The sequence below is a fragment of the Periplaneta americana genome, chromosome 5 (assembly GCF_040183065.1).
Source record: "Periplaneta americana isolate PAMFEO1 chromosome 5, P.americana_PAMFEO1_priV1, whole genome shotgun sequence".
In the NCBI taxonomy this organism is placed as follows: domain Eukaryota; kingdom Metazoa; phylum Arthropoda; class Insecta; order Blattodea; family Blattidae; genus Periplaneta; species Periplaneta americana.
In genome coordinates, this window is record NC_091121.1 from 178,360,818 (window position 1) to 178,378,129 (window position 17,312).

Consider the following 17,312-nt stretch of genomic DNA (forward strand, 5'->3'; position numbering starts at 1 on the left):
GTATCCATGGGATTACAGCCTGTTTTATTCAAAGTCACGATTTCACGGCCGTCTAAACTCAGAACCATTAAAAAATAAGTATCCATGGGATTACAGCCTGTTTTATTCAAAGTCACGATTTCATGGCCGTCTAAACTCAGAACCATTAAAAAATAAGTATCCATGGGATTACAGCCTGTTTTATTCAAAGTCACGATTTCATGGCCGTCTAAACTCAGAACCATTAAAAAATAAGTATCCATGGGATTACAGCCTGTTTTATTCAAAGTCACGATTTCACGGCCGTCTAAACTCAGAACCATTAAAAAATAAGTATCCATGGGATTACAGCCTGTTTTATTCAAAGTCACGATTTCATGGCCGTCTAAACTCAGAACCATTAAAAAATAAGTATCCATGGGATTACAGCCTGTTTTATTCAAAGTCACGATTTCACGGCCGTCTAAACTCAGAACCATTAAAAAATAAGTATCCATGGGATTACAGCCTGTTTCATTCAAAGTCACGATTTCATGGCCGTCTGAACCTACCATATAATCGACAAAGCGGTTAGGAAAAGTTGAATGCTAGATCTTGTTGCAATGAGTAGCCTAGGCCTGCTATAGATGTAACATCAGAATAATAAGGTCTAAAATGTAAATATGAATGTTAAATTTGTTACTTATTTGTGTTACGTGTAATATTTATGTCATGAAAGATCGAGGTAATGTATTAATTTCTTACTAATGAAGTCTGTACATTGAATATTGCTTTTTGTTTGGCAGTGCCTAAAGTGATTACTTACTTTTTTATGCACTAGTGTTTCAAAGGCTCACTTTACGCACTGATAATAATGGATAAAATGTAACTTTACGTACTACAGTTGAAAAAACTATTTCGAGATTTTCGCAAAAATACATATTTTCGACATGCTGTCTATTTATATACAGCAGTTTCTCCTGAATCACTGAACTCATTTTTTTTTTATTTAGTACGGTAGCTGTTGATCATTTCAACCAAAAATGATGCACATTAAATATAATAATTTTTACTGAAAAAATCGTCTTTATTTTTTTTAAAATTGACCAAGTTCAAGCTACGACTGAACCGCAAATTTTACGTAAAATGTGACGCCGACAAAAGGTTTTAATTGCTCACCAGATGAAACTTTGCGACGTCATTAATCTAGGATCGTGTCTTTCCGCAGAATCGTACTGTTCATAACCATTATTGTTTACATTATAAATCGCTTGATAATGAATGTTTAATAAATTCACATGTTTCGTAAGCATGTCAATTCTTCCCCGTAATTCACTAATTATTACTAACACTAATATTATGCAACTATATTGTTTCAAATCTAACATTAAATTTATATTACTTATATCGCTAAAGAACGATAAGAGAGTATAAATGATAACTTTAATATTATTTACATCGCTAAAGAACGATAACATAATACAAATGATAACTTAAATATTATTGTGACAGCCAAGTCGAGGCTCGATCACGCGTCCCGCAGAGGGCGGAACGCACGAGAAAACGCGTCGAAGAGGGCTGCAGCCGCTAGGGTCTGGAGGGGCGCGACGTAAGAGGAGCGATGGCACTCTAGTCCGCGGCAGAGAGGGGGGAGGAAAGGAGCTGGTGACTGAGGAGAGAAATCCAGAGAATTCGAGATTGGCATCTTCCGGAAATTTCGAGCAATCGTACTTTCTCGTAACTATGGTGTGGTTATAAATTACGACACGCGAGTGAACTTGAGCAGTTTAGTTGCAGTGTTGTTATAGTCAGTGGACAGCAAGCCATCCAGTCTTGTGTAACAGTGAAGCCAGCTTTGAGACCGAAGTTCGACTTGAGTTGTGTCCGTAACTGTGGAGCCGGGAGTCTTGAGTTTGAGTGCAGTGGACCGCAGTTGGGGGACCTGACGCTTCCAATTTTCGTAGTGACGTCATCTTTCACTCCGCTTATGTCGCCTTTCACTTCACTTATATCGTTCTTCACCTCACTGATGTGCTTGTTCATGTCGTCTTTCATTTCTGCTTTCACTTCACGTATGTCGTTTTTCATTTCTGCTTTCATTTCCGCGATGGCTTGCAGGATCTGCTGTAGGTTCTCCATTATGTCTATAATATATCGCTTCTCTGCCGCGGTCGCTCTCTCCCCTCTCCTCTCTATGCCACAGCACATGCCCCAGGAAGCAGATGCGTGCGCAACCTGCCCGAACCACGGCCGACCTAGCCCTTCTTCTGCCGGTCGTGAGATCGAATCTCACGTGGCTGTCACATTATTTATATTGCTAAAGAACTATAACAAAATACAAATGATAACTTGAATAGGCCTATTATTTATATCGCTAAAGAATGATAACAGAATACAAATGAAACTTGAATATTATTTATATCGCTAAAGAAGTATAACAGAATATAAATGATAACTTGAATATTATTCATATCGTTAAAGAACAATAACAAAATAAAATGATAACTTGAATATCATTTATAATACTAAAGAATGATAACAGAATATAAATGATAACTTGAACAAGGCTCGAACTCACAACTTTCGAATCATTAAGCGAACACACTACCACTGCTCTATGAGACGCAGATGTGAAGGGCTTCTGCTTAAACATCTTAGTTCCGAAACTGTTTCTATAAGCGCATGCATCATGTAACATCACCGTTATCCAAAGTGCACTTAGAAAATATTCACTGTTCATGAGTGCGGCTACTTTTTTTTTTTTTTTTTTGACAGCTGCACATATAAATTTAGCCTACCTGTGTAAAAGATGTAGAATAATTTAAATGTAAGTACAGTTTGGTCTAATTTAATTTTTCGTCCTGTCCACTTTTTCTAAACTTCCTACAAATGTCCACACCTGTGGAGTAACAGTCAGCACGTCTGCCCGGGAAACCAGGTGGCCCGAGTTCGAATCCCGATCGGGACAAGTTCCCTGGTTGAGGTTTTTTCCGGGTTTTTCCCTCAACCCAATACGAGCAAATGCTGGGTAGCTTTCGGTGCTGGACCCTGGACTCATTTCACCGGCATTATCACCTTCATTTCATTCAGACGCTAAATAACCTAGATGTTGATACAGCGTCGTAAAATAACCCAATAAAACAATCCTACAAATTTTTTTTCTGCCTTTCTTCATTTCTTTGTTCCCCACCTATTTTGCTTTTCTATTTGTCTATTATGAATATTATTGTTATTATTATTATTATTATTATTATTATTATTATTATTATTATTATTATTTATCCGTCTCCTTTTCCTCCCCCTCTTTTTTTTGTATTTTTTCCACAACTGTTGAGAACGTCAGAATGCTGGTGTTTTTTTAACTTTATAATCTCAAAATCTCGTGTATATGGTTGTTTCTATGTTCATTTAGTGCTATAGCGTGATACAGATTTAATTGTGTTTCATTATTAAAATGGTATTACGATATTATTTTCATATTTTGAAGATTGACAGATTCCTTTTGACTCTCCTTTTCTTAACTTTTTCATTTCGTTGAAGCTATTTCAGTAACTGTTCATTAATTAGGTCTAGTCTTTTCTACTTTCTTCAATTTAGTTTAATATATACGTCCTTATTTCAAACTCTGACTCCGAAGGTCTACTCTTCTTATTTTCAGTTGCAGAAAATAATTCACTGTAACTTCTCTCTCTCTCATTTATGCTTTTTTGTTGTCAGATCAATTCAACTTTGTCAGCCATCGATGCTCTTGAAGCCGAAGAACGTGCCTTGAAATTCCAGCTCTTGAAGGTAGCTATACATAGTGTACTGCCAAATGGCAGGTCCTTCACTGCAAACCCAGCATTCTCCAATCTTTCCTATTTTCCACCTTCCAAGGTAGCTACAGTATATAGATACACTAAGATACAATCAAGTTAAACAAGTCTGTCTGCCTATAATGTCACTGAAAAGTTCAACAAGAATTTGAAAACTTTATAAATGTAAGAACTATTGAACTTGGGGCTCCTAACATGTCAATAACAATATGAAACACGTACTAAGGCTCTGGGGAATGTCCTCTGAAGCTATAAAAATATTTAAACTTTAAAAGAAACTAATAAAACAAGTTCCTATATGCACTCCAAGCAAAGAAAGTTTTCAAATAATTAAATATTTTATCACTCTCCAGCATCTACATTACACAAACAGTTTGCTTCATTCATAAAATTCTTAATTATTTTAAAAGAAACTCTGAAATTCCTGACCATAACACTAGAGCTGCCAACAACTTGCATATAAACTGTCAGATTACCAAAAGTCTTAACAGTACTTAATAACAAGATACCTGGAGATGTTAAATATTTAAATTTTGAATGTTTCGAAACCAGAGTAAAAACTATTTTGCTTCACAATTAATATTTGAGGAGAAAAATTGTCTCTGGCACCGGGGATCGAACCTGGGTCCTTGGTTCTACATACCAAGCGCTCTGACCACTGAGCTACGCCGAATTCAATCCACAGCACCGGATCGAACTCTTCTCCTTCAATGTTTCCCTTTTGGCCTGACTCCAAGCTAGGCATATATGTTGAGTTTTATGTCCAAGTCAACTGCCATTACGCAAGGGGTGCACTCAGCTGAGTGACTTGTTTGGCCGGGATTCCGCAGTTAAGTGCACAGTAATCTGTACAGAATATGCACTGCTAGCTATGAGAATATTAAAGATTTATTAACTTGTCCTATAGAATAATCTCTGTAATGTTAATTGACAATTAATATTTGAGGTGCGAGAGCAAATTTTTCTCCTCAAATATTAATTGTCAATTAACATTACAGAGATTATTCTGTAGGACAAATTAATAAATCTTTAATATTTTGCTTCACTCCATGCCTTTCAAAATTACTGATTTTTACATTAACGTCATAAAATAGAATACAGTTGCACATAATTTTTCCTCTAACAATATTAATAATTTTTTTTTATCCAATGCCACCAGGTTGTCTTTACGACATTTCTGGTCTTCTCTCCTGGCCGTGGCTTAATTGTAACCCACTTCTGAGGTTGGGGCGCCTGGAAGGCGGAGTTACATTACCCCGATGATGTGATAATGTAGTGCCAGGAGAGGTCTGAAATCTAAACTTAACCTAAATTCCAGACCATGGACGAACACAGGAAAAATTCCTGTGCTCTAACCGGGAATCGAACCCAGGACCTCATGAACTATAGCCAGAAGCTCTGACCACTAGACCATGAGGCTGGTCACAATATCAATAATAAATAATTATACAGAATAACTAAGATGAAGGCTCTTGGCTCTTAAAGAAACAATCGCTCTGCCAATAAATCACCTCAGATGATAACTTTGTTTCATGTAATCTCATTTTAAATATCTCCCCCCCCCCCCCTCTATCTCTCATTTATTTGTAAACTAACACCATCTGACGCTCTTTATTCTCACATTTATGACATAATTCCTAATGCCTGGACCCTTTGAAAGTTTGGTTCTCTATCACACTTAAATTGCTTATTCTAATGTTGGTTAAGGAATTCCTTCAGAATTTTTAAATGTTTTATACGCGTTGTTTGTTCATGAACTTCATGAAATTCAATGTCCAAAAGCATTTGTGATGGTGTATGTTTGGTTTCATCCGAATACAGGTTCATAATTTTGTTTTAGCACTTGCTTTTCCTCAAATAAATGGTACATTTCCAATATTTGTTTCGTTAATACGCCATAGTGGATACAAAGGTATTTTTTATTTATTTCTTTGTCAGAATGACTTAAAACTGGAAGAATTTATCTTCATTTTAACTAGCAACAGGAATCTGTAATGAACACCGATCAAAATACCCTTCATTTCTCATGAAAAACAAAAACTGAAAAGACTACAGTGGACTATAGTGGACTTTATGTTGCCAGCAAACAGCAGGATACATTAAGAAGACTGATAACTTCATTTTAGTGGAAGTGGAACTATGTATTTGCACGCACTTGACAGACAACAGTTGAGCTTCTGTCAGCTAACAATCACCATATTGCATTTCCCTATTATAAAGAACGGATTTTTTATACATTATAGTATGCAATTGCTTAGCAACGGAAAGTGAAATTTATATATAAGTAGGAGTCTTGCTCATCCTAGACTCGAGATGTCCAACAGCTGTAATATGCATATTTTTTCAAGTAGGTACTCGAAAGTGATACCAGTACGAGTTAGATTTTCATTTTTTTTAATGTTACTATCTTCTTATTTAATTATCCCACATATAACATATTTGTCTAGGACTGTCAGCACCATTTCAGTCTTCATTCTACAAATGTAAAGAATGAAACTTCATGAAAATGATAGGTACGACATGTTATTACAGTTTCATTCAAATATTCTGGAAATTAATCTCGCCCAGCCTTTATGAGAAACATATTGTGGTCGCATAATAGTACATAATGCAACGAGCCTATAATGATAGTAATTAAGACGCGAGTATGTTTGTTTATGAAACGAGCACAAGCGAGTTTCATAATTTTCATACGAGCGTCTTAATTACCATTATAGGCAAGTTTCATACGACTTTTTATACTCGACCATATTTCTAACTTGAAATTATTCAAAAGTATTCATTTTATTTGTATCTGACTGAAGATCGGAAGTGACCTTGTGCATAGCTCGTATATTGTGAGATGTGCGCAGACGCGAAAGTATTGATTTTTTCCGAGGAACAATAATGTCATTGACCTTGATGTAATGTAAAGAATAACATGAACTAATTTTGATATAACCTGGAAATTGATTTAGAATTGAAAAACGAGATGACAAATTGAATTTATTTGAATATTATTTACAATTAACGCTAATTATTATAGTAACAGAACATAACCTTCTGCGACAGTATTGGATTTTCAGCCTCCGTGACGTTTCCCTCGTTGTCTTTCAATTGCATATCCGAGAATAATCGAAAACCTGAACTTTAATGAATAGGTGTACTTTAATGACATGCATTAAAGGACTGCTACCAGGTGTATAATTACTACATTTCGGCATGGTCGAGCATAAAATCAGTATAATGGAAACTAACGATGGGTTTTTTTACAATAACAGATGAGTAGAATTTCTTCCCTCTCTCTCATGTATTCATATTGTATTTCCATTGTATAAAGTATTTATATGTAAATGGCAGTACTCCAAAAGTGTATGGAAGCAGTAACTTACTGTCTTGATAATTAATGCTTAGCAAACATGTCTATATGTTATGACTACAGAGTGGAATTTAGGTAAAAACCTATCTTTTTTCCTTGATACATACAGGCTTGAGATTTAATATTTACATTTGTCGTGGAAATATAGGTATAAATAAAGGAGTTTTATAGCGCCCAAAAATGCCTATTTCGACATTAGTGCCCATTTTTAAGTTTTTTTTTTTTTTTTGCATCATTTTTCGTAACTGTTTACTGTTTTTCTTAACATCCTGTATCATTTACATTCCAGGATGGATAACAACAACTCCTTCCTAACAGTGAACAACACAATACAGAAGTACCTCCAGGCCATCCCTTCTCATTCTTACAATCTTTCAATCCTAAAATTTTAACTTTCAGTTGGTCTAGGTAACGTAGACGGTATAACGCTGGCCTTCTGTGCTCGAGGTTACGGGTTCGATCCTGACCCAGGTAAATGGCATTTAAGTGTGCTTAAATGCGACAGGCTCATGTCAGTAGATTTACTGGCATGTAAAAGAACTCCTGCGAAACAAATTATTATTATTATTATTATTATTATTATTATTATTATTATTATTATTATTATTATTATATCTTCCTCTGCCTGTATCGACCTGGTTGGCGAGTTTGTATAGCGCTGGCCTTCTATGCCCAAGGTTGCATGTTCGATCCCAGGCCAGGTCGATGGCATTTAAGTGAGCTTAAAGGCCACAGGCTCATGTCAGTAGATTTACTGGCATGTAAAAGAACTTCTGCAGGACAAAATTCCGGCACATCCAGCGACGCTGATATAACCTCTGCAGTTGCGAACGTCGTTAAATAAAACATAAAACATAAACATCCTGTGCCCGTCAGCAATTTAACACAAACTCGCTGGGTTGTACCCCAATAAGCATTCTCTTACATTCCAAGACTGATAACAACCCCTTCCTTTTTCCTCACCATTTGTAAGTACAGCAGTGAATGACACAATACCCACAATAGGTGCTGATCATCTGCTGTGAAGCAAACTATGGAAATGTGATTGGTGAACGAAAAACACTAACTTAAAGACAGAATGTCTTCATTTTGTGTATGCATGTGTACCCTTGTAAAATGTGAAATGTGTGGAAGTTTCTTTTAATCCTAGAATTTTGCGTTAAGTAAATGTTGAATTTTATATTAGTGACATTCTTTAACAAAAAAGCCTATTTTTTATTTTATAGAGCCTAAATAAAAAGTTTAAGAGCCTATTTTAGGTGCCTAAAATGCCACTTTTTAGGGCCTAAAATTCCGCTCTCTAGTTATGACTAAGGCTGTAAGGTCTTCTGTATTTCCAGAATTTTCCCATATTTCACACGCATTTTCATTCACTTTCGAAACTGTCGTATTTAAGAATATTTCTCCTATTTTTCCTAAATTTATTTTTTTATTTGTTAAAATTTTCTTCTAAAATTTCCATGTTGCTCGAAGACTCTGATTTCTCTACATCCAGAATTTCCGGTTTATTATTTTTCCCCTTATTTTGGTAAGCTTCAATGATGTAAGTTCCATTTTTGAAAAGAAGTTGTCGCAATCGCACTGCTTACCTACTTCCTTTTTGTCTTGGTGTGGTGTCTTTCCCATGCCATAAAGAGCACACATGCACACGAATATTATTTACTACCACTTTTAGTTTTATTTTATTCCATCATAGATAACGGAAGTGGAGAATATTCCAGGACGCAATGCCCTCAGTGAGAGAGTGAATAATGAATGGACAGTAAGAAACAAAAGTTCTGCTGAACTCATTAAAGCTGAATTACAAATTTGTTACAATTTCTTGCGAAGATTCCTTGGACAGTGTGACTTTTGGTGTTCCAAATAAGTACTTTAGTACAATTCTTGGCATCTCTCAGTGCAGTCCCTACCCGGAGATCCGATTGAGGGACTATTTTACCTCTGGAGAATTTTACACTGAGGGACTCCATGAATATAAACAGTGAAAAATATAGTTTTACTACGTTGGTGGAAATGCAGCTTATGTGGATACCTCTTTGTTACTTGTTAGCTTAAACAACAAGTCTAAGCCCCCTCACCACGACAAGGTGAGTACCCACGAGAGGGTACTTGTCGATAATATTGCAAAACAGGTAACATATTTGCAACCAAGACCTCTTCAAGTGATATCTCTAACCAATGCTTTTGCTTCAGTAAAGTCTCATTTTACAAACCTATGGATCAACAATTGGCTCTCTTCTGACAAAGGAAAAATTTTACAGTCTGTACAAAAGAAACCAAATGACCTGGAAATGTACAAAAACTTGCCCAGGCATGTTCAAACATTTTTAACAAGAGCCAGAACAGGTCACATTGTCACTCAATTGTACCTACATCGATTTCACATTTTTGATAATCCTACTTGTCTGTGGTGTAATAATCATGATGAAGATCTGGAACACATTCTTCTATACTGTCCATCCATAAACCACAAAAGAAGTAAATTAAACTCATTAGTACCAGTTGCAGAAGACACAGCCCTGCAGTATATATTGACTACACCCCAACTCTGGCTACTAGCAACAGGCATCTGTAATGAACACCGATCAAAATACCCCTCATTTCTCGTGAAAAACAACAACTGAATAGACTACAGTGGACTATAATGGACTTTATGTTGTCAGCAAACAGCTGGATACATTAAGAAGATTGATTGATTACGAAGATTTCTTGAGATGTGTGAGAGATAATGTTAAATTTCTGAATTAAGCAAATTGTTATAAATTTACGTAATGCTTTGAGTCTTGCTCTATATAAATATTTTTAGTGTAGTTATATGTATAATTATTTAAACATATCATTGTCCTCTAAAAGATTCTTTTCTTAAGTTGGTAATGTGGTTTACGCAATTCATTCATTCATAGTTTTTTGCTCAAGACTAGAGCTTTCACTGCAAACCCAGCATTCTCCAATATTTCCTATTTTCAGCCTTCCTGTTAGTCTCCGCAAATGATCCATATGTCTTAATGTCGTCTATCATCTGATATCTTCTTCTGCCACGAACTCTTCTCCCGTTCACCATTCCTTCCACTGCATCCTTCAGTAGACAGTTTCTTCTCAGCCAGTGACCCAACCAATTCCTTTTTCTCTTCCTGACCAGGTTCAGCATCTTTCTTCCTACGCCCACTCTTTCCAACACAGCTTCATTTCTTATTCTGTCTGTCCATTTCACATGATCCATTCTTCTCTATATCCACATTTCAGATGCTTCTATTTGCTTCTCTTCACTTCGTGTCCTAATGTCCATGTTTCTGTCCCATATAATGCCACACAAAGCACTTCACTAGTCTCTTCCTTAGTTCTTTTTCCAGAGGTCTGCAGGCGATGCTCCTTTTTCTATTAAAAGCTTCCTTTGCCATTGCTATCCTTCTTTTGACTTTCTGGCTGCAGCTCATGTTACTGCTTATATTATACCTGAAGTACCGGTATTTGAAGCTGTCCACTTGCTCTATTGCCTCATTTAGAATTCATACGTTTACCTTCTTTATTTTTCTTCCGATAACCATGGTCTTCGTCTTGTTTGCAATTTAGGCAATAATTCCCAAAATCTCTCTTATTTTCAGTTTGAAAACCTGGCAACCCTAGTTATGCCAATTGTTTGTGGTACTGGTACCGGTAGTAATAGTTTGTTGTTGTTGTTGTTGTTGTTGATGACGAGGACGACAATGACGACAATTATGGTAGTGATAATAATGATGATTTTTACAATAATGATAACTTTGATATTGGCAAACGAGGAGGAGAAGGGAAAAAAAAGCAGTAATGTTATCTCTGTCTCATTGTGCTTTGAATTAAAGTAAATTAGTGGCTTGTGCAGCAAATGCAGCAAACTAAATTCATTAGTTCAAATAAACATTTTTCAGATTTATTTTTAATGACGAATACCAGACCTTTTGAAAGTTATTTGATTCCATAATAATGAAACATACTCCCTCTGAATGTTTTTTTATGCCAAATACTTTTTCTTGAACCTATACACCTTCAGTTTTTTAGTTTTAACGCGAAAACACAAGTAACAATGTCAGGACGATCAGTCGGTTTTTCATGTGAGAGTAAAGCAATAGCTATTTCAGATCATTGCGTATTGTAGATGAAAGTTAAAAAAAAATGTCAGGTTGTGCAATGTTTTCGAACAACAGACATAGCATCTTGGTATACCTGCTGCATGGAGAGCTTGAAATGTAGAGGGTAAAATCATTTCATCCTGCTAGAGATCTTGCTGAAATGATCAGGACACTACAAAATTTTCTAGGTCTCTTATTTTATCAGTAAGTAATACCGGTTTTTCCTTAGGAACTGTAATTTTTGCGCTCTCTCGAGCAAATGCTGAAGAGAATGACGCATATAAATATCTACACCACACCGCCATTAAGTATATGAAAAAGACCCAACCCCACTTGATTAAATAACTATAAAAATATTTCATTTTTTAATAACAATATTATTATCTTACGTAAGTTTTGTAGTTATATACTACATGCCGCCATTCAGTAAATTATAGAAATGAAGATCTAATTTCATATATTCTCTATATCTACTTATATAACCCCAAACATTTCACTTTCATATCATCATTATAGCATTAATACGTATAATTAATGAAAAATAGTCGCATCATGGCATTAATTATAATAATATTTAATTTCTAATGGTAATAATATCATCAAACCACCTCAAGTTTTGTAGATTTTAATATCCAATACACAGCTGTACTCATAAAATTGCACACCGCAGAATCAGACCTGTGAATTAATTTTAGTAAGCCTTGAAGTTTTTAATAACCAATTGAATTTGAGCTCTAAATATGTCAGCAATCCTGCAGGTCATGGCCTACGTGTAATAGCCTATTGTTTATTGTAGGCTAGTGTGTGTTTTGTTTTATTCTGAAATGATGCAATTAGTCCTCAAAACTGACGAAAGATGGATTTTGGAAAATATGAAAATTATGTAGGAAAGCTAACTTTTCACTGAAAGTTACTATTATTGTGAAAAACTTTGGGTTCTAAGCTTCAAAATGAAGGGTCATTTATTAAAATCCGTTCAGCTGTTTTCCCGTAATTTCCATTACCAGTTCAAATTATATTGAAGTAAATTTGAATTCTTATAACATGTCACAATGCAATCCTTCCTTTCTTAATTTCAGCACACTTAGAATTGGTACCGTAGTGAAAATTACACTCAACCATTTGTATATTTCAGGAACAAGAGCAGCTGGAATCAGTTACAGTATCACCAATATCCGTAGCCTCTGCACCAGCTGTGATAGAAAATCCTGTCACTACTACAGAGGTGATAGAGTTGGACAGCAACAGTCGAGGGAGTGTTTCATCTCTCCATAACTTACAGCACTCCCCTCCTTTGCTGACGCATGAAGAAAGTACTGAGGAATTGAACAACGATCATCAGATTCCACAGCCAACATACACGACTGGTTCAATTATCGATCTTCATCTGGATGTGGAGGACAATCACCAAAACAATGTGACTGTGGCTCCTGTCAAAAGAATTCGTCGCTTGAAAAGAGGCCAAGTTGGCGCTAAGAATCCAACAAGAATTCTCAGAGGAACGTAAGTAAACTACATGGTAACAGTTTTTTTAGATGAGAGGCTTATATGTATTGGACTTCTCCTATTGTTGAGAAAACATAAGAATATTAGTGTTTGTGCATAACAATATTGTAAACACATGAATATAACATATTATGTAGTCAAAGTAACGTGTTCTAAATTGTGACATAAATAAGTGGTATGGACGCTTTTTTTTCCCCCCCCCTATACAGTTAAGATTACGTAGATCTCTCTAAGGTCTAGAATTCCGTTAAAAGACATCCCATTCTATAGAAAATGGTTCGTGCACCAAATCAAATCCAAATAATTTTGGAAAATATACAGTTAATTGTTAGGTTACATTGGAAAGTTACAATCCAAAAGTCAGATTACATGGGAAAGTTACATTATGCATTCAATATAAGAACCAACTGCTTGATAAGATGCTTAATTTCGATTCTCCTAGTTGTGTAAGATGTCTGCTAGTGTGATGGGAGTGATTTTTGAAGTGGAGTCAGTGATCCTTTGTTTGAGGTGGACCATGTTGTTAATCTTTTCGGCGTACACCATGGCCTTGAAGTGGCCACACAGATAATAATCCAGGGGTGGCCATTCAATAGAACTACGACGACCAATCCACCTTCCTGGAAACAGTTCAAGTAACCACGTGCAAACAATGATACCGTAATGCATTGGGGCACTATCTTGTCCAAACATACTGGGAAATTCCCCTTCTTCATTGAGGATGCTCGGGAAAACATTCTCTTGAAGCAGTTCCTTGTACCCTTCAGCATTATATATTACATAAATAGTCAAACAGAAAATCGTTAGGAAACTTCTATTAAATCACCATTTTTAGTAATTCATAAATAAAATACCGGTATCGGGAATTTAATCATACTCCATAGTGAATTTATCCGTAAATATTGAACACGAACAAAATCTTTCGAATTGTTGAGGAAGGAATGCTATTCACATACATACAGGTAAGAATACAATATACCAAATATTTTTTCTCAGTATGAGTGGTGTTAAAATTTAAAATGTTCGCGAAAAACAACCATCCATCTAAAACAATAGAGTAGGTTATAGGCGGATAGAGAACCGTTTCCTTCGGGGGGGGGGGGGGGGGGGGGCAAAACAAACCCATAGAATCCCCATATAACGGGGTTATGGGGGACATCATTTACCTCCTCCCCCCATTATAGCTTGACCGTGGTACAATACAGTATATCGGAATATGATCATTTAATAAAGGTATTTTCGGGAGGCATGTTTCTTACAGTGTTACATCCATATCCTCATGTTTCGGACCGAATTGTATAAAGCTTGAACTGTAGATCTACTAGAGTAAGGCATAACGTAAAACAATCTTCCTCTTTTTCTCTCTGGTACATATATCAATAAAACTACGTAACAGTGCTAACAGAAACTTTATTTTTATATGAAGCTAACCTTCCTGAAGATAGCATATGAAATGTAAACTCTAATTATTTTATTTCATTTTTAAGTTCACACATTATACCGGGATCACTTTTCTTTTTTCTGCATTGTTGTCCAGTATGTTATTCATATGAGTACAGGCTGTTACAAAAGAAACATTACAATGCTTCCATTCCTCAAATGAGGTATAGAAATTCTTATACATTCAGAAATTTAAAATAAATATTATAGCCCAGACACATGATCTGAAGACATTAATTCGTCAATTTAAGCACAGAAACTTAACCATAAACAAAAGTAAAAAAATATATTTTGAATTCAGTATTTTATAACGTTAATAGAAAAAAAATTTCAGACAGTTTGGAGGGTGGCAGTGCCCCCCCCCCATAACTCCACCTATGGAGTAGGTGAAAAATAGCATCAAAGTAATAATGGTATCTTAAAAAAGAGTTCGGGCATGTATGGAGTTGCCTATCTTTATAGTACCTACAATGAGTAGGTATATTATTTATTTCAATGTCATTAAATTTAGTTACTTTAATAGTAGTAATGTCTATTATGACGGATTTTAATTTAACTCGGCTTTATTTAAAAGTTAATGATTTCATTTATGGATATTGAAGTATTAACATAATGAAACTTAAGTGTTGGGTAAGTTGATTTCAGTCATCTGTACCAATATAACACAGTTTATAAATACAGTTAATTTAATCTTTTTTGCAGACAACTACGTGACACTGGACGGACTCAATCGAACAGCAGCCTATTTCCTGACACCTTGCGGCCTGTGGAGAAGCCAAAAGACGCTATGCAACAGTGCTTTGCAAATCTCGACAATTCAGAATGGTTAGTTTGAAAAAAATTATAGATGAATAATTTTTTTAATTATTCTTTTATCGAATCTAACAGCTGGTAATTGTATGCTACTATTTACTTTCTCATTATATCATAACAAATGTTTCAGGTACTTTAGGCTATTAGTGTCATCTTCAGGGATTTTATTAAAGTTATTTGATAACTGGAACTTTAAATTTGCTGTAGGAATCCCATGAAGTCTGTACTGTGGTAAGATGATATGGTAAAGTAGGCCCTAATTTCAAATTACTTCTTGCACTGGCAATAAAAATGTTTGGAAATTATGAAAAAGTGGTAGAATATTGAAGCTTGAGATTACGTCATTATCTCGAGAAAATTCTGCCAAGCATCTCTTCTTTCACTACAGAATTCATTTGAATTTACCTGGTTTTGAGTCCAGATCTATGGCGTGGAAAGCTGACAGATATTTAAACTCTTCATCTAACGATATACCCTGTGCCATTATTGAAATTAAGCTGACATTTCAATAAAATCACTTTCACAAATGTAGCCTTAGGGTTGTACTTCATTCCTGGCAATGATTTATCTTAGAATACAACTTCTCTCACTCTCATACAAGGACAGTCTGTATTGTCAGCATCCTGCTGGATACATTAAGAAGATTGATTGATTGATTGATTGATTGATTGATTGATTGATTGATTGATTGATTGATTTATTTATTTATTTATTTATTTATTTATTTATTTATTTATTTATTTATTTATTTGTTTGTTTGTTTGTTTGTTTGTTTGTTTGTTTGTTTGCTTGTCTGTTTGCTTGTCTGTTTGCTTATTCATTCATTCATTCATTCATTCATTCATTCATTCATTCATTCATTCCTTCCTTCATTGATTCATTCATTGATTCATTCACTGATTCACTCACTCACTCACTCACTCAGTCACTCACTCATTCACTCACTCATTCACTCATTCATTCATTTATATATATATATTTATTTATTTATCTATTTATTTATAAGCTGACGAGAGATCTTCAAGATGCCATCGTCTCCACCATAATAAAATTTTCTGTAGCTATATTTCGTCAGCATCTTTATGGTGTACATTCAATTTAAATTATATTTTGTTCTATTTTTTTCCTTATGTCTTAATCAATTTTGTCAGAAACCTGTTTCTATAATTATTCATTTAAAATTTTATTGTGAGCTATTCTGTGTCGCAGGCAAACCCAAAATATTGGTGCGATGAAAGAGTAATGGAACAGAGAAAAATTCTCTCCGGCGCCGGGATTTGAACCCGGGTTTTCAGCTCTACGTGCCGATGCTTTATCCACTAAGCCACACCGGATACCACCCCGGCGTCGGACAGAATCGTCTCAGATTACAGATTAAGCTCCAACTCTTGGGTTCCCTCTAGTGGTCGCCCTCTGCACTACGTCATAAATGTCTATGAACTTAGGACCGAAGTCCACACATGTGCTGAGGTGCACTCGTTATGAGTGACTAGTTGGCCGGGATCCAACGGAATAAGCGTCATATATCATATATCATATATCATATATATTAGTTTAATGTACCGAAGTACATATGATATTTCCATGCAGATATTCCGCGTCATCATACGATGAAAGAGTAATGGAACGGAGAAAAATTCTCTCCGGCGCCGGGATTTGAACCCGGGTTTTCAGCTCTACGTGCTGATGCTTTATCCACTAAGCCACACTGGATACAACCTCGGTGGGTTGTGGACTTCGGTCCTACGTTCATACACATCTATGACGTAGTGCAGAGGGCGGCCACTAGAGGGAACCCAAGAGTTGGAACTTAATCTGAGACGATTCTGTCCGACGCCGGGGTGGTATCCGGTGTGGCTTAGTGGATAAAGCGTCAGCACGCAGAGCTGAAAACCCGGGTTCAAATCCCGGCGCCGGAGAGAATTTTTCTCCGTTCCATTACTCTTTCATCGTATGATGACGCAGAATATCTGCATGGAAATATCATATGTACTTCGGTACATTAAAATAATATATAAGATATACGTAAATCACTTCGTGATTTAAGACGGCGCTTATTCCGTCGGATCCCGGCCAACTAGTCACTCATAACGAGTGCACCTCAGCACATGTGTGGACTTCGGTCCTACGTTCATAGACATCTATGACGTAGTGCAGAGGGCGGCCACTAGAGGGAACCCAAGAGTTGGAGCTTAATCTGTAATCTGAGACGATTCTGTCCGACGCTGGGGTGGTATCCGGTGTGGCTTAGTGGATAAAGTATCAACACATAGAGCTGAAAACCCAGGTTCAAATCCCAGCGCCGGAGAGAATTTTTCT

At 35.9% G+C, this 17,312-nt stretch overlaps 1 protein-coding gene and 1 non-coding gene across 8 annotated transcripts in view; both read left to right on the forward strand.

Annotated features, from left to right (window-relative positions):
• The window catches only part of LOC138700302 (uncharacterized), a 507,020-nt gene that overhangs the window by 472,403 nt on the left and 17,305 nt on the right, over window positions 1–17,312 (forward strand). For 6 of the 7 annotated variants that reach the window (XM_069826822.1, XM_069826824.1, XM_069826828.1 and 3 more), the window contains 3 exons: window positions 3,676–3,747; window positions 12,370–12,737; window positions 14,883–15,005. In XM_069826822.1, the coding sequence (XP_069682923.1) occupies window positions 3,676–3,747; window positions 12,370–12,737; window positions 14,883–15,005 (563 nt within the window). The remainder of the gene's footprint in view (window positions 1–3,675; window positions 3,748–12,369; window positions 12,738–14,882; window positions 15,006–17,312) is intronic. The other variant, XM_069826826.1, reaches the window with a different exon arrangement.
• Window positions 16,841–16,912, forward strand: TRNAC-GCA (transfer RNA cysteine (anticodon GCA)). Its single transcript has one exon. It is a non-coding gene; the product is annotated as a tRNA-Cys (tRNA).